Source organism: Hemicordylus capensis, chromosome 2 (assembly GCF_027244095.1).
Source record: "Hemicordylus capensis ecotype Gifberg chromosome 2, rHemCap1.1.pri, whole genome shotgun sequence".
Lineage (NCBI taxonomy): Eukaryota > Metazoa > Chordata > Lepidosauria > Squamata > Cordylidae > Hemicordylus > Hemicordylus capensis.
In genome coordinates, this window is record NC_069658.1 from 264,210,320 (window position 1) to 264,236,916 (window position 26,597).

General features: G+C 47.6%; 1 protein-coding gene across 4 annotated transcripts; it reads left to right on the forward strand.

Annotated features, from left to right (window-relative positions):
* Window positions 1-632: 632 nt before the first annotated feature.
* On the forward strand, window positions 633-22,234 carry SH3BP5L (SH3 binding domain protein 5 like). Of its 4 annotated transcripts, none has more exons than XM_053294556.1 (7): window positions 633-692; window positions 2,835-3,508; window positions 7,682-7,744; window positions 10,208-10,336; window positions 13,070-13,231; window positions 13,895-14,068; window positions 20,560-22,234. In XM_053294556.1, the coding sequence occupies exons 2-7, from the start codon at window positions 3,305-3,307 to the stop codon at window positions 20,959-20,961; spliced, it is 1,134 nt and encodes a 377-aa protein (XP_053150531.1). In that variant the 5' UTR covers window positions 633-692; window positions 2,835-3,304; the 3' UTR covers window positions 20,962-22,234. The 4 variants fall into 4 exon arrangements, with proteins under 4 accessions (XP_053150531.1, XP_053150533.1, XP_053150530.1 ...); XM_053294555.1 differs by lacking the exon at window positions 633-692 and adding an exon at window positions 1,013-1,444; XM_053294557.1 differs by lacking the exon at window positions 633-692 and adding an exon at window positions 1,530-1,925.
* Window positions 22,235-26,597: the final 4,363 nt, after the last annotated feature.

Sequence of the window (26,597 nt, forward strand, 5' to 3'; positions counted from 1 at the left end):
GCCAAGTTGAAGACAGATCATCCTGGAGAGAATCTATCTATGTAGTCGCTAAGAATCGACGCTAACTTGACGGCACTTAATCAATCAATCATAATAATGCCTAGAGATTCCTAGATTAGTTGATAATCTCTTGATTGATGATTGATTGATTAAGTGCCGTCGAGTCGGTGACAATCTCTTAGCAGCAGACTATCTGTTCAAAGGTCCCGAGAAGAAGAATATATTCTCCGTACAGTGCGAGCGCACGTCTATGGCAGCGTCCACCACATCTATTTTTCCGGCGAGTGGCGCCACCTTGCGGGCATAGGCGCGTTGTACGGAACGCCTTTTCAATCTCAACTTCCTGCATGTTAATTAGACCTCATGCGTTCGTATCTCAAAATGGAGCTCCACACCGTGGCCCAGAATGTCATTCCTTACAGGGCTAATATCGCACCGTTTTCCTTTCTCTTGGCCATGCCAGGGGCTGTCAGTCTCGCGAGTGTCGCTCAGCTCTAAAGGCCCCTGGCACTGGTCTTGGATGGTGAAAAATAGCACGTAAAAGGGTGACGCGGGCTGCAGAGTCGGGAGCTGCCATGTTGTACGGCCGCCGCCTCCTCGGTACGAAGGGGGGGCGGGCTTCCATGTGGCGGAGGATTTCCGTTTCCGCCGGGGCTGGGGTTGGAGGGAGGGGGTTGCCGCTGGCGCTGAAGGTAAATAGAGCCCTTTCCCCCTCCTTGCTTCTCCAAACGTGCTTAATGGGCAGCTTCTCTGGGTGGGGGCCCAGTGCCAAAGCGGGAAGGGCGTTGAAGTCGCCAGATAAGGCAGCAGCCGCAGCGCCTGGGCCCGGGTGGCCCATCGGGGAGAGCGCAGGGGCTGCGGCTGCGGGTCGGGCTCCAGCCCTGCTCAGATGGCCTGAGAACTCACTGGGTGTGGAGCGGTTACGCGATCGCAGCCTCCCTCTCTGACATGGGGGGCGATGTGATGGGAGGGGGGGCGGGCCCTAAGGGGGGGCGAAAAGGCACTTGGCGTGCTAACAGCGATGCAGGAGTTATTTTTCAATAGGGTGTAGTTGAGGGAATGCAATGTTAATAGCATTGCGTGTCTTTAGTGTGCTTGAGCTTTACAGGCTTACACCAAGGGCGGGTCCCTGCCCCGAGTAGCTTACTGTCTAAAATCTGAAGTGGGGTTGGGGCAGGGAGTGGATGAAGGCGAGGGGAAATGGAAGTCGTCTGCATTCTGTTCAGTTACACAGCTTCTGGATTTGCAGCCGTGTTCCTCTGTTGTTGTAAAAATCAGAGTCTAGTGGCACCTTAAACGAAACCAGACGAAACAGACTACTTGTCCCTGAACACTTTTGTGCCAATAAATTTGGAAATCTTTGAAGCGCCACTAGCTTTGCTCTTTGTTCTTGGATTCAGTTTCAGTAGGAGACGATCGGTACTGGCTTGTGCTCTTGGAAAAGGTAGATCTTGAAGAAAGATTTGGAGGAAAAGAGGGAGGTGGGTACTTATACGAAGGTAGTCAGGAAAGTAGTTCTAAGTGTATAAGGTAATGTAAAGTTTGCCCAGTTTCTTGCTGTCTCTTTTCCCATCACAATCCCATAAAATGTAACAAGAAACTAGATCCAAGGATTTTGTAAATTGGATCTACCAACCCTACTGTACAAATAATGAAGCAGTTTGTCGCACGCCTGGTGGTGGTTGCTGGGCATTATTCTGGTTTATATCCTGATAGCTCAGGGGAGTGTGTGTGTGTGTGTGTGTAAAGTAAATAGGACTGAGCTGTGTATCCCAGTTGCTTGGGCACCTGGAAGCCTAGAAGTTTGTTGCTGATACTTAGGAACCAAGAAAATGTTGATTTTTTAAAATCTTGGGCATCAACGTGTCTTGGGCCAACTTTAGTTAAGAGAGAATCAACAATATTGTGCACACATTATTAAATAGGTAAGAATGATTAGAAATTGTAATTTCTAACCAGCGTGTTTAGAGTGCTGGACTAGGACCGGGGAGACCCGAGTTCAAATCCCCATTCAGCCATGATACTTGCTGGGTGACTCTGGGCCAATCACTTCTCTCTCAGCCTAACCTACTTCACAGGGTTGTTGTGAGGAGAAACTGAAGTATGTAGTACACCCCTCTGGGCTCCTTGGAGGAAGAGTGGGATATTAAAAAAAGTAAACTAATGCAAAAGCTCAGTGAAATATCTCCCCCCCCCCAATGGCCCCTATGTAGAGCCTCTTTGTGCAGAAGTGTCTTTCTGCAACCTACATGTGAAGGCTGTAATATTTGAGTTGCCCACCAGATTTCGATTGTGATGTACAACTGTGCAGTCTCCCTAAAGGACCATTGGACTGGGATGCAAGCCCCCCCTGTCTTTCCAGCCCTTCTTTCTAGTTGTAGCAGCCCTTGATGTTCAGAAGAAGGTGTGAAATATTTATGATATTGCTTAGGATTCCTCAAACTGCTTGTTGCATTGACAAGTGATTCACTGCTAAAACTGTGGCTGGAGAAAATCCCCTTGTAGCATGGAAGCGCTCTGACAATAAATTGGTTAGGAATCGATTGAGTTTCTCTACATCAGCATGTGCTTAGAAGTTGGAATGTTTTCAGATGGCAGCCCATATAGGGTTGAATGAAATTCCTAGTTATAAGCATCACTCTGGGGCAATCGGGCATCTAGGGTTTTTCCACTTCTGTCAAGATCTCTACCCCATGGTAGTGGGACTGTAAATGGGAGCAGAATGTGTAAACGCAGTCTTGATTTGGAGATGGGGCATGGGATATCTGCTTTTCTGTTGCCTGTTGTGAAGTGGTTGGTTTATAACTCCTCTCTTGTGTTTGTTTTCTCCCCAGCCCCATCTCTACTCTACTGCTTCAGTTCTCCAATCTCTGCGGCTGGACACTGTCTCAGGGAGGGGGGTGTCTTCGGGGTGGACAGCGAAGGGGGGGTGGAGGATGCACCTGGTGGGGAATTTTCTCCACCCCCTCTGTGAGTGAGCCTCTGCTAAGTGTGCCGCCCTCTAGGACCAGAGCATGTGTGTCTTTCTTGAAGAATTCCAGCTGGCCTGACTTCCTTTCGTTCTGGGCAACACGTGGTCCCAGGAGCTGCCCCCACCACTCTGTGGACTGGCACCACCATTTCTGCCTCTTTCCTGCCTACTTTCCTTGCTGCATGTGCCAAATGCATCTTCGTGGACCTAGCAGCCTTGTGCCAACGGGTTGTGGATGGGCCTGGTGTTAGGATGGTGCCTGCCTCCTTGTGACAGGGCCAGCCCACCCATACAGGAAGACTGGAAGCTGCAGAGGGGCAGTGGACACCTGGGATGGAGGACTCGGAACATCGGTTGGTGCTGGGCATGAACATGGGTGATGGGCGGCAGACACCTCCTGGGGAGCTGCGGACACCCACTGAAGAAGGGCAAGAGCAGAGGACACCTGTGCCTGAAGCCATCTGTGATGGTGGTGGGGATGCCAAGACTTCTCAGAGGGCGGCGGAGGAAGAGGAGGAGCTTGACCCCCGAATCCAAGTGAGAGAGAGCTGGATTTTTCTTTCTGCTATCATGTGCCTATAGGCAGCCTTGTGGCTATTCGGAATTTCCATGGTTATGCAACGGGAGCTTGCAGCCTGGTTCATTCTAAGGGCGTATCCAAAATACAAACATAAACCAGTTTTGCTGCTATGGCTACTTCCCCATCCTCTAATAGGGAAAATGCTTCATGCTGCCAACCGATCAATAATAAGAATAATAAGCCCAGTCAGTTTTTTTTAAAAAAAACCTCCCTTCTCCTCTCCCCGCCCCCCCAGCATCCGGGCCACTTGCCAGACTGCTGAGTGAATTGGCAGCATTTGAGTAAAGATGACATTTATTTGAGCAAGAGTCAGCAGGATCAGTTTCACTTAGTAGACAGGATGGGGCTGTTGAGCTTGGGCCCAGCTCATCATTTCACATGCTGGTTCCCGTGAGGCTGCTGAGTGCCTGTGCCTGCTCCCCGACCCTGCTCCTACCACTATCTCTGTTGAGCTGAAGCATATGGGGCGTGCAGTGGCAGAGCAGCTTGGCTGTGGCAGCTATAGGGACTGCTCTTTCACCCTGTGTTGGAACACAGTGGTTGTCTCAGACCTGGCAAGAGAAAAGACACTTGGTCCAGGTCACCCGGATGCTGTATCGTCTCCATTGGTTGCCAGTTCACTTCCAGGCTCAATTTAAACTGCTGCTGTTGACTTTTAAAACCCCAAACCAGGGGTCTCAATCTTCCGTTGTTGTTGGATTACTGCTACTAGGAATATGTTTAGACCTCTTTTCAACAAAATTTCTCAAAGTAGTTTAGAAAGAAAAATAAATAAATAATAACTAAGATGGCTCCCTGCCCCAAATGGGTTCACAATCTAAAAATAACCAGAAGGTAGACACCAGCAACAACCACTAAGGGATGCTGTGCTGGAGTTGGCTAGGGACAATTGCTCTCCCCCTGCTACCCCTGATGGCGCAGTGGTAAAACTGCCGCCCTGTAACCAGAAGGTTACAAGTTCGATCCTGACCAGGGGCTCAAGGTTGACTCAGCCTTCCATCCTTCCGAGGTTGGTAAAATGAGTACCCAGAATGTTGGGGGCAATATGCTAAATCATTGTAAACCGCTTAGAGAGCTCCGGCTATAGAGCGGTATATAAATGTAAGTGCTATTGCTAAATAGAAGAGAATTACCATTTTTGAAAGGTGCCTCTTGGCTCAGCAGAGGTACTGTTAACTCTGCTAATAGGACTATGGTTCCCATCATCCCCCAGCCACAGTGGCCAGTAGCCAAGGGTGGTGGGAGCCGTAGGCGAACAGCTGTAGAAGAGCTTTCGTTTGAGACCCCTGCCCTAAACTGTCTGGAACCAGGTTATCTTTAAGATTTCCTGCTTTTCTATGAATGTGGCTGAGCCCATCTTAGATGGGCATTTGAGCCCTGCTCTCTGGCCCATCTTGAACTGAAAACTACCTGCTGGGTACCAGAGTCGAGCAAGGTGGGGCTTCTCTGTAGTGGCACTTCAACTTTGGAATTCCCTCTCAAGGGAAATACAACAGGCTCCCTGCCCTTAAGTGGTTACTGAAGATTTCCCCATTTTATTCTTTAGTTCTGCTGCTTTAACCAATCGAGCTGTGGTCTCTTTATGTGGCAGGTTTTTTCATATTGTGTGGTGTATATACCAATATTTTAGTGTTTCATACGATGATGATTTTGTTAGCCATCTTGGGTTCATTTCATGAGAAAAGTGGGGTATAAAACATAAATGAATATCCCCAGCACCAGCCATAGGCACAATCAGGTTTTGCTCTTGGCTGTGCTCCCACTGGCATATGGCTTCACCTAGTCACCTGGATTTATGAAACCCAAAGCTTGGCAATCATAAAAAAAATCTAGGCTCTGTTGTTTTATAAGGATTTCTGGACTGGAAACACCATCTTCCTCCCAGCACTCCTTGAAGGGGCGGGGGAAGGTTTGGCTATTAAGTGTGTTGAAATTTGCAGTGTGACATTCCACAGTAGAGGAAATTAGAATACCAGTCAATGGATTGCACTCCTCATTTTGCTTTGAAGGTCTGTGTCCTGCTTTCCAACTGAATGATCCTCAGGGTGACCAACAACAGACTGCAATCATACAAAAAGCAAACAAATGGAAAATCATCACAAATACACATATAGCCCAGCAACCCTTGGTGTCCTGGTTGACGGCAGAAGCTAGAGTGCCTTTCCCCTCATTTCAGCAGAATTGGCAGTCGTAGTGGAGTGTTCTTTCTGTTAGGGACGTGGGGAGAAGCAGGCCTCCTGCTGCTGTTCCTTCTCTGGCTGGTGGTTACAGCCAAGCTGATTTTAGAAGCTGAGCATATCCAAGCTGGATAGAGCAAGAGCGATTCGTCTCTAAGTCAAGGCTGTGTGTATCTGCTCACACCAAATGTGTGCAGCAAAGAGTGATGAGTTTTGGTCTCCTGAAAATGTTTGCTGCTGTCCTTTTTAAAGAGGAGCAATTCTACCTTTGACTGCAAAGACGGAGTGAAATTTGATTAGCCAGAAGGTGCTTGAGCAAGTGTGTTAGGTTCCATTTATATGTAAATTAACCTGTTTTCATGGGTACATCTTAGATTTTATTACTAAGAATATGTACTGTTTTTCAATAAAAAGTAATGGCTAACATAGCAAGAGGTTATCAAAATGATTCCCTATCCCCAAAGGGCTCACACAAAAAACCATCCGCGCACACACCCCACCAGGAACAAACCACTGGAGAGATGCTAAGTTGGGCTGAATTGGGACAGTTCTATCCCTGCTAAACATAAGAGAGCCACCTCATTTTTTTAAAAGGAGGTACTATAGCAACCATTTAGCATGCATATATTTATTTTATTTTATTTTTTATTTTATTAAATTTTTGTACCATCTTTCATTAAAATAATCTCAAGGCAGTTTACAAAACATTTAGAACAATATAAAAACCATAAAAACTACACAATAAGAATTAAAATGGAATATAAAAATACAATTAAACAAACAAACAAACATGTACAATATAATCATAAGATACAAAGCAGCAGCAACACTCATTTAAAAGACTGTGGTGGAGAGGCTCACTGGGAGAGCATTCTAAAGTGTACATTTACATTCTGCCTTTCTGTTACAAATACAGTGTCCAAGGCAACTTACAAAACCATAATAAGAACCAGAACAATAACAAATACAATAATAAAAAACAACCACCACAGCAATAAAATCCTCAAGCATCAATAAAATAATAAAAAGCAGCAGATAATAAAGGCGACAAAAACCAGCTGGGATTACTTTTGTTTAGGCAGCATCTGAAATTAAAACTTTTTTCTCTCTCGTTTATTATTTACATTGGTTTTAAAACTTCTGTCCTACATTCTTCTGCTAGGGAATTCAAAGCAACTTACAACATAGACACAAATAATCAAGATAATATCTTTAAAAACACCCCCGCCCGATAAAATATTAGAATAGTACAGGGGTTTCCAACCTTGGGTACTCAGATGTTACTGGACTACAGTTCCTATCATCCCCAGACACAGTGGCCTCAGCCTCTCAAGATCTTGAAGACCCAAGGTTGGGAACCCTTGGAATAGTAGAATAGGCAATCAGAACAATCCCCCAAAGAGTCAAGTCTTCACTGAGTGCCAGAAGGCATATAGTGACAGGGCCTCTGGAGCCTCTTTTAGGAGAACATTCCAAAGCATTGGCACCACTACCAAAAAGGCCCTGTTCCTCATGACCACTTCCCAAACTCAGTCAATATGAGGATGTGGAGCAGGACCTCAGATGTTAAATGGAGTATTAGGGACATAGTGAGGTTGATAGTGGGCAAGACTTGAGGATGAGGCTCATCGCTGCCTGTGGCTTATAAAGAATGAGAGGACAGGACCCTGCCCTGAGGGGACTACAATCCAGATATTGACACACAGGAGTCTGCTATTTAATAAAATATACTGTGAAGATTCCAACTTTATTGTCACATTATCACAAACTTCGCTGTTGAGGTGTCCCCTATGTGTCACTACAGCTGTAGCAAATTGGTAACCCACATTAAACCTGGATTCAAACAATCGTGTGAACAGGCCTACTATCTGGGTAAGAGTTGTGAGCCCTTTTTCAAAGAATTGGGATTGTTGCCTGTCCCTTGGGCTTCACTTTTTGCCTTTCTGACCACAGGAAGAGCTGGAGCATCTCAATCAAGCCAACGAAGAGATCAACCGTGTAGAGCTACAACTGGATGTGAGTAAGGCAGCCTTCTCAGGCTCTCTAAACTTGCTCCCTTCTCTTCCTCCACACTAGGGATGTGCACAAACCTGTTTAGAGGCCCTTTTACAGGCTTCCGAACAGGTTTGAAGGTGGGGGGGGATACCTTTAAGGGTGGGGGAGGTTACTTTTACCCTTCCCACCACGTTTCCGCCCGCTGGCGCTACACTTCAGAAGGGTTCAGTGGGGCGGCAGCATACCTCCCTGCCACCTGGTTGCCTCATCAGACCAGAAGTGACAGGAAGTACTCGGTGCGCATTGTGCTCGCTCGGCGCGTGCACCCAACATACACGCACCTGATGTGTGCACATGCGTCGGGTACTTCCTGTCACTTCTGACCCGACGAGATAACGGGGCGGCAGGGAGGTATGCTGCTGCCTCGCCAGACCCTTTTGAAGTGTAGCACCAGCGGGGAAAACATGGTGGGAGGGGTAAGAGACCCTCCCCCACCCTTAAATGTATCCCCCTGCCTTTGAGCTGCCCCCCACCCATTCCGTGCACATCCCTACCCCACACATTCTGCTGCCTGTCCCCTCCCTACCAGGTGCTCGCCATCTGTTCATTTGGTGAGTGCGCATGAAGCTTCATCCAAGACTCTGTGAACTGCAGAGCATAAGAAGAAGCTGCCTTCTTACAGAATCCTCTGTAGGAAGTACAGGTCCATCTAGCCTAGTCCTGGCTATTCTGATGTGCTGCGGCTTTCGATACAGCCTCTTGCCCCTTAAGGGGAGGTTGTGATAGAATTCATACTGGCACTCAGCACTCTGGGTGGGGGGCAAGTGAGGGGACCCTCCCAATCCCACTTGCTCACCCATCAAGCCCTTTTTGGGTGGGTTGGCAGGAACAAGACTGGTAGGGTCGGTCACTGGTGCCCGAGGAGGTATGAGCACGGTCCACTCATCTGCAGGGTCTGGTGCTCTCATGTCCCCTGACTTGTCATTCACTCCTGCCTCCACAGTTTGGGAACCCAGGAGAAACCATCAGCCTATACTCCTTGTTCTTTCCTGTGGCTTTTCTCTGAAGGGCCTTGTCAAGGCTAGTTAATATAACATAGTTTTACCTTAGCCATGTTCAGATGGTGTTGGCGTTTAAACATTATTTATAAACTGCTTTTTGAACAAAATTGTGCTCAAAGCAGTTTACATTGCAAAAGGTATAAGAAAATGATTTTCTCTCCCTAAAGGGTTCACAGTTTAAATGTGAGGACACTATATATGACACACACACAGAGAGCGAGAGCTCCACAGTTACAGCATTTCTCTGAAGAGACACATGCTGGACTCATGGAGAGATCCTTCCCTTGATTAGACTGTTGGGGTGCCTTGCACTCTAAGATGGGAAGACTCTCTCCATGAGTCTAGCATTTGTCTCTTCAGAGAAATGCTGTAATTGTGGCGAGCAGGTGGGTGAGGTTAAAGAGCACAGTAGCAGGAACATAGGAGGCTGCCATATACTGAGCCATTGGTCTGTCTAGATCAGTATTGTCTTCACAGACTGGCAATTTACTTGTGGATGGTGTACCCAAGTACAATGGCCACAAGAACATACCTGCAGGGCTTGGTATGTTTTTTCCATACAAGCAGAATGATGCAAGGGTGGATCTTTTCATATTAAGAGTGTTAAAAGTACTGAGTTCATTTGCGTCTTCTAGTTTGCTTTTAATTCCTATCAAGAGCAGATCAAATTACTCATCTGCCCTGCTGCATAGATAGAATGAAAAGCAAACTGGGAGATGATACATATCACAGATGATCAATCTAAAAATCATTTTGCACCGGGGGGGGGGGGAATTACCTTTTAATCGGCATTTATTATTCATTGTTTACCATCTTTTCCTCATGTATTTCTCTAATTCATTAACTTTCCATGTTAGCACTTAATTCTCTGTGGTGTTCAAAAAAGTATCATTTAGACACAAAGTGTGTGTGGCGGGTGGGAAGTAAGAAGAAATATTGATTGATGGGCCGGTTTTAATGTAGGCGGAATCACTCTGGAGCTTACTGTTTGTGCTTCTCATGGCAATTATATGCAGCTTCTTTTTTACATTTGTCCACTTTGCCCTTTGGATACCATGCATTAAAGCCCACAGCTGGACTGCACTTAGGTTATGTAGCTGCTGTCACCTTTTGTTGACAGCTTCCTGCCAGAAAACCACTTCTAGATCACATAGGCCACCAGGAATACCATGGGTATGTCCTGCCTTGGTGGCACATCTCCATTGGCGCCACTGATGCTGGCCTAGGAGGCCACGATGTGGTCCAGGCTGATCTGTGGAATTGACCCTCTTATGCATGGCTGGTGCGATGTTGGAGTCAGAGGGAAGGGTTCTACTGGGGACAGGGCCCATGTGGCATGGCTATCGGCCTACTAGGAGGCAGGGGTTTTTAATAAGGAGCGTACTTTCAGTACTGACTTAGTTTGTGCCACTGATTTCAACAGGAAGCCCGGACCACATATCGGAGGATTTTGTCAGAATCTGCCAGGAAGCTCAATGCTCAGGGCTCCCAGCTGGGCAACTGCATTGAGAAAGCACGCCCCTATTATGAGGCCAGGCGCTTGGCCAAGGAGGTAAGGGTGCTCTTGCCTTTACTCTCTTGCACTGCTCGGTCTGTCATGATCTCCAGCTGCCCTAGAGAAAGGCCACGGCAGCTTCAGAGCTGGGATTCCAGATTCCTCTGGGATCATTTTATGTGACAAAGAAGGGGTTGTTCTGAATTATTTATTTATTTATTTATTTGATTTCTATACCGCCCTTCCAAAATGGCTCAAAATTTGACAGCGTCTGTTCATGTAAGCAATGAATTCTAGGTAACTTCAGCTTCATGACTCAAGTCACTTCCAGGATATTTTCCTGCTCTTAGAAGTCCACCCTTTAGAGAAGGAGTGGGTAAACTTGACCCTCCAGCTGCGGTTGAACTACAGCTCCCATCAATCCCAGTCACAATTCATTGTGGCTGGAAATGATGGGAGTTGTAGTTTAACAACCCTGGGCCACGTTTGCCCACCCCGATATAGAGGAAAAATAACTGTGCTTTTTAAAAATTGGTGGCTATTTATTTTATAGTTTATACCCCACCTTTCAGTTCTTCAGGGAGTCCCAAGGTGGTTTACAGAATAATAATAGTGTATTATATTTAATAAAACAGCCCAGATCAGTACCATAGAAAGGGATCTGTCTGGATCCCCCTATTTTGGGATGAAATTAATGAGCTGTGAGCCTCTGACCTTGCATCAGGCTGTTAGTCTCAGTCAACTGACTCCATTCTCTCTTCCACTCTGAATAAAAGAGGGTGATCTCATTCCACAATAACTGATTTTGTAAGCAGGCCTTAAGCTGTGTTGTGAATCATTCTGAGGAGGAGCTGAGAAGTTGCCTTTGCCAAAGACCAGGACTGCCACTCTCAGGCCATCCAATCTAGTCTCCTCCTTCTCTGACCTGCCGAGAGAGCAAGAAAACGGGGGTTACCTAGCAACAGCAACACGGAGCCCTCTGGCTGTTTGAAATGGCCAGCGTGTGTCTGTGTGGGGAGGGGCTTCTGGAAGCACAGCATTCCCTCCGTCTGCCTCTCCTCGTTCCCAAGCCAAGCCCTAACCAAAACGGCTTAGATCAGAGTGGAGAAGGACTGAGAGAGACAGCGAAAACCTACACCTGGCATAATGTGTCTGTGGCTGGACTGTGCCAGCTTCAGACTGCAGGTTGCATGACTGACTGCAAAAACTGCAAAGGAAAAACAAGCCCTCCCTACACATACAAAACTATCCTGTCGGGGAGAAAGTGTCCTAAACGAGCTTTCTTTCTGATGTGCCAAGATTTAATTTTTCTTTTCTTTTTTCTTTTTGTTTTGGGGGGGGGTAGGGGCTAGGATTTAACTTTCTTTTTAGACAGTGAGCATTCAAACATGTTGTCTAAAATGCAGTCTCAAATGGTATATCCCTGTTAAGACAGTATGTTGTAGAAGTGCACAGATGCCTGTACACTCATCCTTGTTTTTGAGTGCATGTCAGTACCTGCATTCATTTTAAAAGTGAACCAGGGAACAGGCCCCCCAAATGCATGGTACAGGTAGGAAGTGTACTGATGCATATGCATTTATTTATTAAAATGTTCTTATATATTGCCTCCTCCAAAGACTCTAGACTTTCAACAATACCAATAACAATTAATTAAAATAATAATAATAATTATTAATAATAACAACCTAATCAGCTGTTGTAAAAAGATCGCACAGACTGACTACAAACAAAGGCCTGACAAGGTAGCAGGGATGATATACTGGAACATCTGCAAAAAATACAAGCTACTTGTAGCCAAAAGTTGGTGGGACCATAAAATTGAAAAAGTTGAAGAAAATGAAGATGCAAAAATATTATGGGACTTCTGACTACAAACAAACATCTGCCACACAATACACCAGATATAACTGTAGTCGAGAAGAAAGAAAAACAAGTCAAAATAATCGACATAGCAATAGCAGGGGATAGCAGAATAGAAGAAAAAGAAATAGAAAAAAATCACCAAATACAAAGATCTAGAAATTGAAACTGAAAGGCTGTGGCAGAAAAAGACCCAAATAATCCCAGTGGTAATTGGCGCCCTGGGTGCAGTTCCAAAAGACCTTGAAGAGCACCTCAACACCATAGGGGCCACAGAAATCACCATCAGCCAATTACAAAAAGCAGCTTTATTGGGAACAGTCTATATTCTGCGACGATATCTATAACAGCAGCAACATTGACAATAAAATCCAGCCATCCCAGGTCCTTGGGAAGGACTCGATGTCTGGATAAAACAAACCATTCAATAACACCTGTCTGACAGTGTGTGTAAATAAATAAATATTATTAAAGGGCAAACGCCTGGCGAAACAGGTGGGTTCTGAGAACGGCCTTAAAAGCAGCCAGGGAGGGGGCTGAATGAATCTGGGGGTGGCAGGGGAAGAGTGTTCCAGTGAAGAGGGGCGGTCATAGAGAAGGCCCTCCTACGGGCCTGTATTCAACATAACGTGTGTAACTGTACTTGTATACACTGTACACTCGTGTTTATGTTGTACATAATATGTGAATAGGGCTTGTGATTCTCCCAGTTGTATTTCATTCTCAGACTTTTCAGTCCCAAGCTCAGTATGTGAGTATGACACACGTGTGTGTGTGCGCACATGTCCGCACACACATGCATACACACAATGGTTAAAACCAGGAGGATCAGTGGTGAATCAGAACTCCTCATTTCTTTCCCCACCTGCATGTTGGGAATGTTTGTGTCATCACACTAACACTTCATCTTTTACTCCATCCCGGCAGGCACAGCAGGAGACCCAGAAGGCTGCACTGCGGTACGAACGAGCGGTTAGCATGCACAATGCGGCCCGGGAGATGGTTTTTGTGGCTGAGCAGGGTGTCATGGCAGACAAGAATCGGCTTGATCCCACATGGCAGGAGATGCTGAACCATGCTACATGCAAGGTGAAGTTCCTCTTCCAGGGGAGCATCTGGACTGTACCATCCAACATGCTGCAAAGGTGGAAGAATCCCCATACTAAAGAAGTCAGCTCTGCCTGCTGGAGAGAGAATCCACCTAATAGCTGTAGGAAATAATGGCAGGAGTGGGGGTGGGCATAATTTAGGACTGTGCAGAGTAGGGATAGGAAAATCAAGGTACAGGTTAACAGAAAGGAATTCTAGATCTCTAGGTTGCAGCCCAAATCAATTACATTAAGCAATGTGAATATATCCAGTGAGGCCGAGTGGATGGGTGGGGCTGGCTTCTGGCCTGGATTCAAGCCACGAACTCCCCAAGCAGCGTTGAACGAGGCCTCATCTCATTTCTTCCATCCTTTGCCCATCCATGACGAAAAAAATCGGAACAAAGTGTGACAACTAAGCAAGGTTTGCTGTAGTGGCAGAAAGGATGAAGTTTGTTAAACGGGCATAATTGGGCATGGATGCGGCTAGATTGAGGGTCCATGTTGTGTCATAATAGCCTGTCTCTGTGTTAGAACTTCTTGTTGGTTGGTTGTTGGTGAGTGAAGCAGAAGAGGGGGCAGGACGCCTGGGAGATGGGGCACTGTGGGATCTGGGAGCAGAGAGCTCCTTGGCTTTGACATGCTCCCTTCTTTGCCTCTTTAGGTGAATGAGGCCGAGGAGGAGCGGCTGCGCAGTGAGCGGGAGCACCAGCGCGTCACCCGGCTCTGCCAGCAGGCTGAGGCGAAGGTGCAGTCACTCCAGAAGTCCTTGAAGCGAGTCATCGTGAAGAGCAAGCCCTACTTTGAGCTGAAAGCTCAGTTCAACCAAATCCTTGAGGTGAGGCCCTGCTCTGCTTCCCGCCCAGCCTTTCCCAAACCCTGGGGATAGGGCCGTAGCTCAGTGGGAGAGCAACCCCTTGGCATGCCGAAGGTCCCGAGTTCAGGCCTCCGCATTTCCAAGCAGAGCTGGGAAAGGCTCCTGCCTGAAGCCCAGGAGAGCTGCTGCCAACAAGCGTATGCCAGGCGGAACTTGATGGACTCTGTAAATGGCAGCTCCATTCGTACCTCACGAGCTCCTTGGAAAGCTGAGATATTGGAGCAAAAGTTGGCGCATGCTCAGGACATGCCACCTTTCTTATACAAATGGAGGCTTGACCTGCACTTTCAAAGGGGCCGGGAGAGATAGAGAACACAACAGACGTTCTCTCTTGAAGAATGGGAGGGACAGAGCACATGTAGTGGCAGTGGCAGAGCACATGTAGAAGATTCGAGGCTCGGCCTTGAATTTTGAAAGGGACAGGTCAGCTGATGAGGAGAAAGAGCCCAGCCAGGAACTCTGGCTCGCTATTGCCAGTTAAAGTAGTCTGTACTGAGCTAGATGCACCAGTGGTCCGATTCAGTATTGGGCAGCTTCCATACTTACCTGTATGGCAGAGGGGCTGGTCTTTTCAAATTGGGTTCATTTTCCATCTGCCTTCAAAGAAAGCACAAGTGTAGGAATAAATAGAGTTGAAAGAGCCCTAACGGTGCATACTCAGCAAATGTGGCAGATGTTGCAAAGCTGACATTTGGACCTATAGCTGTCAGTCTAGAGTTTGAGAACTGTAATTGTCTCCACTCTAGTTGGAATCATGGAGTGGACCTATTAGATGGCACCCAAAACACACACACTCTTTTTTAATATATTTGGAGGAAGGGTACAAAATGATGCTTGAACTAGGCAGTGTTTTGCATCCAGTAGAGGAGAAATCTGGTGTTAAGTTTTATCAACTACTTTCTCAGTCTGAAAGTCAAGTATTATCACTGTTGGCATTTATATACATGCCTCGGGGTTCAGATATCTGCACTTCAAGATGGGGATTTTCAGTCTGAGTATTTTGAATTGTAAACAGAAGGTGCAAGAAATCTTTTTGTTAAATTTTATTTAGTATATATGTATATTGCCCCAAACTCACCTTTCTGAGCAGTTTACAACAAATGTAAAACAAATTGAAACAAAAATTAAAACATTAAAACCATTCAGAAACACAGTTCCAGTTAAAAGCTTGGGTGAATAAATGCATCTTGAGAACCTTTTAAAAAGCTGTCAGATTTATATACCACCTTTCAGCAAAATTTATCCTAAGGCAGTTCACAACCTATTACAGTCCAAATCGAATTAACAGTGAAACTGGTACAGGTATTAACTTAGTACAGGAATGACTTTAGAGGGGTGAGAGAGGAAATTCTTGAGGATGTGAGGATTTTGTTTTGTTTCGAGCTCAAAACAAAACACAGATGCCTGAAACATTTTGTTGAAACAGCAGTCAAACCAGTTGTTTCAATGGAACAAAACTCAAAATGTTTCAGGTATTTGGCTCCATAGGATCCTATAGGGGTTTGGGGGAAAGGTTAACATTTTAAATCACCTGCTTGCATATTTCTGTTATGGGTTGGATGGTAGGTAGCACACATCATGCCCTACCACCCAACCCACTTTGGTACCCCTAGGAGCTACCCATGGGGGTATTTCAAGTTTCCCCATTGTTCCCTATGACTGGGACAACCCTGCCTTGAAAAAACACTGCAGAAGCGCACAGTAAAAGGGAATCAGTCCCTCTAATTTTTTTCATCTCCGTGTGGAATGAGTTTTGTTCTGGGCAGCAGTATCAGCGCAGTGTGTGCACACATGCATTCAGAATGGGACCTTCCTGATTCAACCTGAGCGGGATCAAAAATGAACATAAGAACAGCCCTGCTGGATCAGGCCCAAGGCCCATCTAGTCCAGCATCCTGTTTCGCACAGTGGCCCACCAGATGCTGCTGGAAGCCACAGGCAGGAGTTGAGGGCATGCCTTCTCTCCTGCCATTACTCCCCCGCAACTGGTACTCAGAAGCACCCCGCCCCCGAGGCTGGAGGTGGCCCACAGCCCTCCGACTAGTAGCCAACTGAGCAGACATCCAAAAACTTGTGAGCGTGCACGTGCCTTAGAGGGAACAGTGCTCCCAACACAAAACACCCATTTCAAACAGTCCAAAAATAGCCAAAAAAGAATCACTGGCCAGCCCTCCTCTCCTGGGTGTACCTAACCTCTTCAACCAGGACGGTCCTCCACCTGGGCAGCCGGTCAGGTGCTTTGCCCTTCATCCTTGGGTTACATAGGCAGTGCTGCTGATTCAACCCAGGGTGTGTTGAGCCAATCCATCACTCCAGTCCTCAGCTGACCTGCCAAGGCGATTACTTCTCCAGTGTTCATCATGGACTGGAGCTGACCTATCATCTTCTCGAGAAGAGTGGCAGGCAAAGCCTGGCTTAGTGTTGCTGTCTCGGCATACAAGCTGTTAGTGGCAACAAAGAACGGCTTGCGTGTCAAAGCCTCAGAAATGAGCGCCCAGTCCTGGTTGGATAGGTTGCACACTTCCAGCCCACACCTCCTTGCCAGGCCATGGATGGCCACCTCTTGCTCCTGCAGGTGCTGGAACAAGAGAAAGGTGGAGTCTCGCCAGGTCGGAACATCCTGAGGGATCAGGTGTTCAGGTAGGCCGAGCTCAAGCTGCCTCTCCTTGAGCATGTGCCCACGCTTTTCGCTCCAGTGGAAGTAAGCTGCAATCTTGCGGCACATCTCCACAAGAGCAGCCGTGGCAGCGCCTTCAGTGGTGATGTCCTGTCCGGCCACAGCCCCAGAAAAGTCAAACGCTTCCCTCACAACCAGGTTCAGAGTGTGCGCCACACAACGGATGGACACAAACTGAAGCTGCTCAGCTGTCCTCACTGTGTTCAGACCATTGTCAGTCACCATGGACCCTTGGCGAAGATTTGGCTGCCTGGACAGCCATCCCTCCACCTGGCAATCCATGGCCGACAGCTCATCTGCCATGTGGTCAGTGTCCAGCTCCTCCACATGCAGCAGAGCCCACCTGTGCTTGGCTGCATGGACGGGGCTGGCCATGCCACCAGCAGCAGATGTCCTCTCCCTCTCCTGCCCCCACCAGTGTGCTGTGAAGGACAGAAAAGAAGCATGCAGTCCACTGCTGCTGGTCCACAGATCAGCAGTGAAGTGCATGCTGGTGTCGGGCACTGTTGCGCACAGCCTGACACAGCCTCCTTGCACGCCTGATACAGGGAAGGCACCACCTGCCTGCTGAAGGTGATGCCTGAGGGGATCTTATAGTTGGGGGCACGCAGGAGGAGCAGCCGCTGGCGGAAGCCAGTGTTCTCCATCACCTGGAATGGCTGGTTGTCCAAAGTGATAATCTTGGCAATGGCCTGGGTGATGAGATGAGGCTTTGGGTAATCTGACTGCTTGCCCCTTGACTGCATCCACCACACAGGCAACTGATGGGGAGCAGGAGCAGGTGCTTTGCCGCTAATTGAGGGCACACCAGGCCTATTGCTGCCAGCAGGAGCAGGGACCCCTGGGTGACGTTGCAAGTGCTTCAGCATTGCAAGACACTTAGGGTCCTTCCCACTGCTGATCTGTGCCCTGCAGAGGGTGCAGACAGCATGGGTTGGGTCACCTGGGCAGAGCTCAAAGTGGTCCCACAACATGCTGCCATCAAAGCTGGTCGGCCCCCTTTTGGTGGTGGTGGTGGTCCTGGAGCTGCAGGTTCATTCTGGGAGCCACGTCTGGGGCTGAGAAGGTCCAGGAAGTGGAATGGTTTCCTCCTGCTCCTCCGCGGTTTCAGACCTGGGGGTTGCACTGCCAAGGGGGATTGGGGAGGATGGTGAGAGTGATCTGGCTGGGCATGTAGCTGACACAGTCGCCTCCTCCACTGCCACAGGAAGAGCTGCTTCCCTGACAAGGGTGGACCTCCCCGCTAATTCTAGCTCAGCTGCCACCAGTGGCTGCGCTTCAGGACCCTCTTCTTCGGAAAGGTGAGCCTGTGCACAGCCACAGCAGTGGGGACAACTCAGGGAGTAGGCCCCTCTTGTAACGGCCCACCACGACCAGCATCACCTCTCCCCGTGACTGCCACTCTGCTCTTGTCTCTGCCTTGTACCCTCCTGGACATCTTAGGGTTTTTAAAATTCAAGCCCTAACTCTGATTTTTTTTTGGGGGGGGGGGGGGAATTCCCGTTTAAGGTGGGTATTTTAAAAAGGGGTGTGGGTTCGGGGGTGGTCTATTTATGCCATTTGTGCCACACACAGTGCTGTAGTGTACACACAGAAGCTAGAAAAATTAACCACCACGCCCCCCCAAGAAGCAAGCTTTATTTTGCAGGGGAGTTTGGAGAGGAGCAAGCAGCAATGGGGTAAACTGAAGGGAAAGCAGATTATCATGGCCTCTCTTAACCCACCCCTCCTGTCCTCCCCCCCCCCAACAATTTTTGCTTTTATTAGTAATAGAAATAGAAAAGGTTACATCTCTGAGATCGACATAGTCATACATGAATAAGATAAATGCCTTATCCGCAGCTAAGAAAATAAGAAAAATACACAGTAATAATATTTAAGTATACTTAAATGAGTAGAAACAATCTGTAAGAAAAAGAGAGTAGATCTGAAAACTGAATCTAATCGTCAGAGAAACTAAACTAAAATCTAAACCGCTCACAGAACACTCCCCCTGGACTTAATCATACGATAACAAGGTTAATCAATGGAGAAGAAAATGAAAATGAAAAAAACACTAGTGTGACAGAGAAAGTATATATTGTAAACACAAAACCACATATCCACCAATATTCCATAATCAAAATTCCCATCTCGTCCCATACAGGTGTACAAAATGCCATAATAAAGTAAATGATAGAAATCAGCTAAACCTTCAATAGTCCTCCTCTTCATTTAATAACAACAACAAAACAAAAAAACCACCACAAAAAAACGGAGAGATAAATGGAAAGAGATTCTTTCATGAAGAGGAAGACTAACTTCAGCCGAGACTGATCTCTATAACCCATCCCGCCCCTCCTGTCCTACCTTGTACCTAATCCCTTCCCCCAAATAGGCCCTGTTGTAAGAACTGTAACCTAACAGGTGGGGGTGGGGTTTACTTTCCAGCATATTCTGCTGGAGTTTGGCCAGGTGCTGCTTTCAGAGGCATTTGGGCCGAGTAGACACTGGAACTCAACGGCTCGGGGTAGTGCAGGTGGGGACCAGGCACCTACCCACCCAAAAAAGAAAATGCTGGGTGGGCTTGGGGAACCACACTAAAGAACACCAGGGAAATAGAGAGAACCTGGCAGGCTTGGCACCAGACAGAAGTCACAGAACACACCAGCCTACAAAAACAAAAAATGAAGTCCAATCCAGGCACAAAGGTGCAGCTTGGGGCTGCAAAAGAAAAAGTCAGCATAGCATCCCAGTTATGCTATGCTGAGTAACCACTGGGGACTTGCTACAAGAAGCAGAATCCACAGAAGAAAACAAAATCCACAGCAGCACCCAGTTAAAGTCCTTGGTGCTGCTGATACAATTAAAAAGAAGAAAAGTGGTTGGCTAGCACTGGAAAAAGGGGAGGGGGCAAGAGAGATGGATAAACCAGCAGGCACTTTCAGTTTCTCTCTCCACTAGGCCAGGCAGGCCCAGTGATCACTACTAGTCTTCCCTCTGCTGCTGCAGTCTCTGATCTTTCCTCCTTTCCTGATGTATTCTCTTTAAGAGAGACACACTGTAAGTGCACTCTCTGCCTCCTAGTCCCTTTGAATATATTTTGAGACTTCCTCCTTTGCTCCCTCTCCCCACCAGCCAATGAGGGCAGTTGCCCACCGACAACACTTGATTTGCATGATAACAAGTCAACCAAGAAACAAGGAGATCACAAGCCAGTTGAAGCCAGTACCAGAAAACCCATCAGCAAGGGAAAAACAGGCCTCCAAAATAGCACTCAAAATGTCAAAACGTTGCAAATCAAAACAGAGTGGCTTTTTTTCAAGCTCAAAACAGGCCCTTTATTTAAAGGACATTTTGTTTTGAGCTTGAAACACTCAAAGCGGCCTGTTTTGAGTGGAAATGTTTCAACATCAACACTGCACAACCCTAGAAATTATCAGTTACTCATGTATAGAGATGTTCACCCCTGCTTTTATCTCTTTCCCTTTCCTCTGTTGTCTCCCCTGTGTGGGGCCAGCCCAGGCATAAATAGGGCCTTGGGAAAGAAGTGCCTTTGGTGCTCCCACCCCACCCCACCTCACGGTTCACTCAAGAAACAGCCATCAGACTCGGCTCAGCACCCCCTTCAGGTAGGCACTGTGAGTGACCGTCTGGCTCAGCCACCCAGCCCTAAGGTCAACCCTGCCCCATGTCAAAGTTTAGAACATAAACTCCTTGGGGCAGAAACCTCTTGCCTTGTACTCTGCAGAATGCCACGCACGGTGATGCTCTTCTAATCCTGTTCTTTGTTTAGGAGCACAAGGCTAGGGTGACCTCTCTGGAGCAACAGGTGGCCCAGGCCAAGATGCGCTATTCAGTGGCTTTGCGGAACCTGGAGCAGATCAGCGAGCAGATCCACGCCCGGCGGCTTCAGCGCCTGGTAGGACGGCGGGCTTCCCCAGTGGGTGCTGAGGCCAGCCCAGCCCTGCTGTACGGAGGGGTGGCCCTGCCCTCCGAGCCCGCCGCCTCTGCCGACACGCTCTCAGTACTCAGCTTCCAGACCATCGCCTCCGACCTGCAGAAGTTTGACTCCGTTGAGCACCTGCTGGGGTTCTCTGATGCGGCCAGCCTCAACAGCGATGAGCTGGAGGAGCGGGAGCAGCGCCACGGTGGCCAACCCCACCCTTTCAAACACCACCGCAGCATCAGCCTTTGACGTCCTCCCCCTTCCCGCGGCTGTCCTTTTAAAGTCCTTCCCTTCAGGGGAATGGGGGAGATGGTCAGTATCAGGGGCACAACGAGTAGTTCCAGAGAGGAGGCAGCTCTGAGCGCACAGGCAATGCCACTACTTTGACCTCCTCCAGCTAAAGTGCAGCCTGTGGGCGGATTCCTCCCTCTGCGTGTAGCCTTTGGTGCAACCCAGGCTTCCTGTCACCATGCTCAATCAGCACAGTGGGACTCCTCCCGGCCCAGTTGCTAGGAGACTTTGGTGTTCTGGTCTCACTCTCTTTGACCCCCCCAGCTGCCCTTTCCCCCCAGCATGCACCTGCTTCTTGGGAGCATTGCATGCTGGAAATAACGTTGCACTCCTATGCACTCATCCTAGCTTGTTGGATTATTTGGAGACCATCCCTTCCAGCTGCTGGCGAGTTGTAAGGGGGGATGAAACCCGGGTGAGGATGTGAGAGAAAAACCACAATTGTTTTTACTTGATTGTTTTGCGTTGGGTGATGAGGAAAATACATGGTTTGCTCAGTGCTAGAGTACAGAGACTCCCCCACGTCTGCCTGTCACTTCAGTCGAGAGAACCTCCCCACCCTGCTGACATTGAACTGCCACCCAAGGCTCTGCCTTGTGGCCTTTTTAAATGGAACTCTGATGCCCCCTAGAGGGCTCCTTGGCACACTACAGCATAACCAGAGGCATGCTATTTCCCCTATTTCGCCCAGGAAAGAGATTACATAGCAGTGGCTACCCCCCTCTCAATAGCTTCTCCACTGTAGAGACAGCTTGTTTTGTGACAATGCAAAAGTTATCAAGAGACTGACAGCCTGAGACTGACATTTAGCACTACTAGGAGAGAGGGTGTGTGTGCGTGTAGCAAGCGGCTCATTGCACTGGGATAGCCCTCACCTACCTTATGCACTTGATGCGTCCCATTTGGCCCCAGTCAGAGGCTGAAGGCACCTGTGCCTCCAGGGGTGTAATTTGCACTAATAGGTGGCAATAGGCGGGCCTGGCAGGTCCCCTAGTGAGTCAGTCTCTCTCTCGCTCCTCCTCTCTCTTCTCCCTGCCATCTCACCAGCCTCTCTCTCTCTCTCCCACCCTCCTGGCCATGGTGGCAGTTTCTGCCTCCAACAGGTTTGCTGGACCTTGGCTGTGATGAGAACACTTCATGTTCGAGGCAGCCTCATAGCAACTCTGTGTGTGTTTGTATGACCGGCTTCTGCTGTGTATTTTATTTAAAGTAAAGTTTATGCCCTATGATATCCTTTTGTTTTGTTTTTGTCGCCATTGCTCAATCTAGCAGGAAACTATTTTCCCCTCTGACTCTGGCTCTGACAATGGAGGGCAGTGGATATTATAACTTAAGAAGAAGAAGAAGCATAAGAACAGCCCTGCTGGATCAGGCCCAAGGCCTATCTAGTCCAGCACCCTGTTTCGCACAGTAGCCCACCAGATGCCTTGCAAAGCCACACCAGGAGATGGAGGCATGCCCCTCTCCTGCTGTTGCTCCCCTACAACTGGAATTCAGAGGCATCCTGCCTCTGAACATGGAGGCAGCCCATAGCCACCAGGACTAGATACTCCCTTGGCCTGACGTGACTTATGAAGAGCTACCACAACCTCTTGCTGTGAGACACATCTAGTAGTCTGTGTGTTGACATCAAGCTGAAGTTTCAGGGCCCATCCCCTTCCCCCTCTTTGCAGCACAACCAAGGTTTTTTTTATCTGGAGTAAATGGGTGTGGGAAACAGGAAGAGGAAGTGCAATTTGTTTCAGCCAGCAAGCTCCTCACTTTCTCCCTGTCCCAGAGTTAGGTCATTTCACTGTGTTTTTCTCCGGAACTCTCTCTGTTATCCTGTTAACAAAGCTGCTCTTGTATAAATGAACACTCTCTGGTTTTATGAGATGAACAAGCCAGGAGCATATAATTTCATTGGACACTATTGACTGACTTTCAGCCACCTGCAGTCTCTGACCCCTGGACATGTAATACAATTTAAAGGCTGAGTTCACAAAAAAATATCACAAGGTAACTGATGGTGAGGAAAAACCCCTAAACTCCTGTCAGCATAGAAATCCACAAAAGCTGTGTAGCTTAGGAGAAGCTACACAACTTAGAATGGTGGAAAGTTATTGCACATCACTTCTTGTCCAAGAAAAAGGCCTTTCTCAATTTATAAATGACACCACAAGAAGACTTCTTTAATAGAATCAATATCATACATCATTCAAAGGGACAATCTGCTTTCTTAAGCTAAGAAAGTGCATTCTGAACTAGGGTCAAACTGTATGTATGTAGGATGACCAATTCTGGCTATCAAAAAAACTCTAGTACCTGAGAAGGGCTTAACAATACAACTTTCATGCTATGGAGTCAGAGAGTGAAGGCTAATAGTTTTTGGTAGGTCCAGAGCAGCACCCAGAACTTTTGATGGACCTAGGGTTAAGGCCAGTGACTTTGGACAGGTTCAGTAGCAGAGCCCAGTGGCTTGGGAATGAGTTTGGGCACAGAGCCCAGTACAAAGCTATTCAGGTAAGGAGTACAACTGCGAAAGAAAGATGAGAAAAGAAAAAAGACCGGAGGAGAAAAACTGGCCTTGGAATTTCTTTCCCTATCACGGAAGAGCTGCCTTGTAGTTCTGGCATTTTGGTTTATGGCTGGCTTCCTGCTTTGGGTGAAAGAGGTCCTGGGATCAATTCCCAGACAAGCCCATACCTCTGGGGCAAGAGGGTCCATGCCATTATAAATCCTTCCATCTTTTGTCATAAGGCCTTCCAGCCAGAGGTCTTATAGGTGCTAGGTTCTGCCTTTCCCCTCTATCCCTCTCACTGGTGGAAGAAAAGTTCAGCACAGCCCTGCCCCTCCAGCCTTGCAGAGTTAACTCAGTTAATCAGAAAGTTGTGCTAATAGTGCCAAGGCTGTAAGCCTGAGTCCTATGCCAGTGGTCCTGGCACAGCAAAGGACATACAGTTCCTCTTTTTTTTAATTCTCTGGGTGAAAGCAAGTGGCCGTGACTGGAGTGGAGAAGGGCCACGGAGAATACAGCAATCAATCCCCCCCTTCTTGCATAAAAAGCAAATGTTCTATTGCTTGAGCAAATTCCTTAGCTGTTGGGCCTGCCCCATGCCCTCTCAAGTGGGAAGTTACCTGGCATGGGGTGCAGAAGCCACCAAAAGGCAGCCTTGGGCATCAACATGGCTGTCTGCAAAAGGAGGGATCAGGTTCCAGCATGAAACATGGGTATTGTGTATCTCTCACATGCAAAGTGGGCATTCTTCCATTTGAGCTGATTCCCTGCTGCCGACTGACTGATTCATATATATGTATGAGAATTCTGCCATGTCTGGAGACCCAGCTAACTAGTCCCCAGCCAGAGTCAACCAATGCCACTGAAAAATGTTAACTGAGAGCTCTTGGAGGGCAACTGTACAATGCAAAGGAGGAGGTTGGAGTCCTGTCCAGTACCTCTAAGGTGTTTGGGATTGCAGCCTTAGTTCAGCCAGGAAGACAATCACCACCTCTTCTTGCTGCCATACAACACATAAGCCCCTGTTAACTGAGCAAAGAGGTGCCCTTTAAAGTGGTGGCTCTCTTCTATTCAGCCCAACATAGCGTCTCTTCAGGGGCTGTTGCTGGGGTCTCCTTTGTGTGTATGTGTGTTTTAAAGACAGAGTCCTTTTGGGATAGGGAACCATTTCATCATACCTTTTGCTATGTAAACAGCGTTGAGACTGTTTTTCCTGAAAAGCAGTATATACATATTTTTAGTAATACATGCACAGCAGTACACCTTCTGTCTGTATCCTACATTTGAGGGTGCCTATACCTAGTTGCCCTTTTAAAACAATTGCATGTGCAGTCATTCACAGACATATCCATGTGCACAGGCACCTGTAGGCATGTGCACCATGATGGCTGATGAGGTTTTTGTCCTGCCAATTTATCCTCTTAGCCATGTCAAAGGCTGAGTCATTCTCCAGAAACCACTGGGGCTTTAAAAAATAGAGGCTGGTTTATGAGATGGCCTAGGCACCTGGAAAACCTGGACGGTGGTAGCAAATGAGGGGTTTATATGTGTTTGGGGGCATCTGAAACACTATTTCTTTATACAGACTCTCTTACAGATTACTGAAGCTTTCTTCTCCTTGGCCTTCCCTCCTGCTGGGTCTCAGTCAGTTCTGTGAGATGTATTCCCACGTCCTATGGAAAACTGAAGTTCTCATGGATATAAATTCTGGTGCAAGATTCCACAGAAAAATCTATGAGTGCAGAATTGCTGAGCACAGCCTAGTCATGTGACTATGCAATCCGATTGATTGCCTTTATTTAAACAGACACTCTTCCAGATTCACCCATTTCTTTCCCTTGAGGACCCCATCTTATTTCCTAGATCAGGGTTTCTTAACCTTGGGCCCCCAGATGTTGTTGGACTACAACTCCCAGAATTCCCAGACATGGCCTTTGTGGCTGGGGATTCTGGTAGTCCAACAACATCTGGGGGCCCAAGGTTAAGAAACCCTGTTCTAGATCACCTTCACCTTCCTTTAAAGCAGGTTGTTCAACTTTGGCCCTCCTGCAGATGTTGGCCTACAACTCCCATAATCCCTGCCTATTGGCCACTGTAGCTGGGGATTATGGGAGTTGTGGTCCAAAAATAGCTGGGGGGGGGGGAAGTCCAGCAAGCCTGCTTTAAAGCTGTATGGATGGTATAATGAAGTTCCAGGGTTATTCCTTAGATGTCTAAAGGGAGAAAAATAAATAAAATGCACAAAATTTCATTCCATTGCATTTCAAATCCATATAAGTACATTGCCCTCCACAAAGCAATAGAATGGCATTTCAAAGCTGATCTGAGGGAACAGGCAATCAGAGAGAGAGAGAGAGAGAGCCAGTTACAAAAGCAAAGAAGCATACACAAGAAAAAATATCACTCTCAATTTAACAGTTATTTGCCTCTTGTACCAACATCCCAGCTGCCTGCAGCTGTTTTCACAGCTGGAAGCTGGTCCATAATCCTAGCTTTATCCCCTGCGACATCCTGATGAAAGACTAGGCCACTTTGGTCCCCATGTAGGATACCTGGTTGAGCTCAGCATCCAGGGCTGCTCTAGGACACTGTTGTCTTGCTGAGGGCATCTTCTTCTTCTGCAGTTAGCACAATGTTTTGTGAACAAAGAAGTGGGCCTGATCCCTCACAGTCTCAAGGAGGGAAAAGGTAGCAGGTGGATCCAAAACTGCTCCTTGAGCTGATTTTCCCCCTGAACAATACATGTGCATCACTCCACATATTAACCAATGATTCCTTTCGACAAGGCAATATCTTCCTGGGTGAGCCAGCATATTATATCAGCATTTACAATACACACACCCCCACACACACACACATTTGTAGCAGCTGGTTTGTCCCAAGAATATCTTGCAAAAGCCTAGTTATACAGACCATTCCCACAATGCAGAGTGGCTACAGAAAGATACATTCTGACATACCATTATTGGTCACACCCACACCCATTACAGTAGGTTCATATTCACCTGCAGTCTTCCAAGGCCTGGAAGGGGGTGGCGTTGCAGCATTCTCTCTTGTCCGCAAGCCAAAAGTATGCTCCGTGTAACCAGGGGGTGGT

What these genes read in the sequence shown, in the direction of transcription:
- SH3BP5L (XM_053294556.1), top strand. Translation starts at nt 3,305, where the DNA reads ATGGAGGACTCGGAACATCGGTTGGTGCTGGGCATGAACATGGGTGAT. An exon ending in AGCTTGACCCCCGAATCCAA is followed by an intron (nt 3,509 to 7,681) that starts GTGAGAGAGAGC and finishes TTCTGACCACAG; the next exon opens with GAAGAGCTGGAGCATCTCAA. An exon ending in CCAGGCGCTTGGCCAAGGAG is followed by an intron (nt 10,337 to 13,069) that starts GTAAGGGTGCTC and finishes CCATCCCGGCAG; the next exon opens with GCACAGCAGGAGACCCAGAA.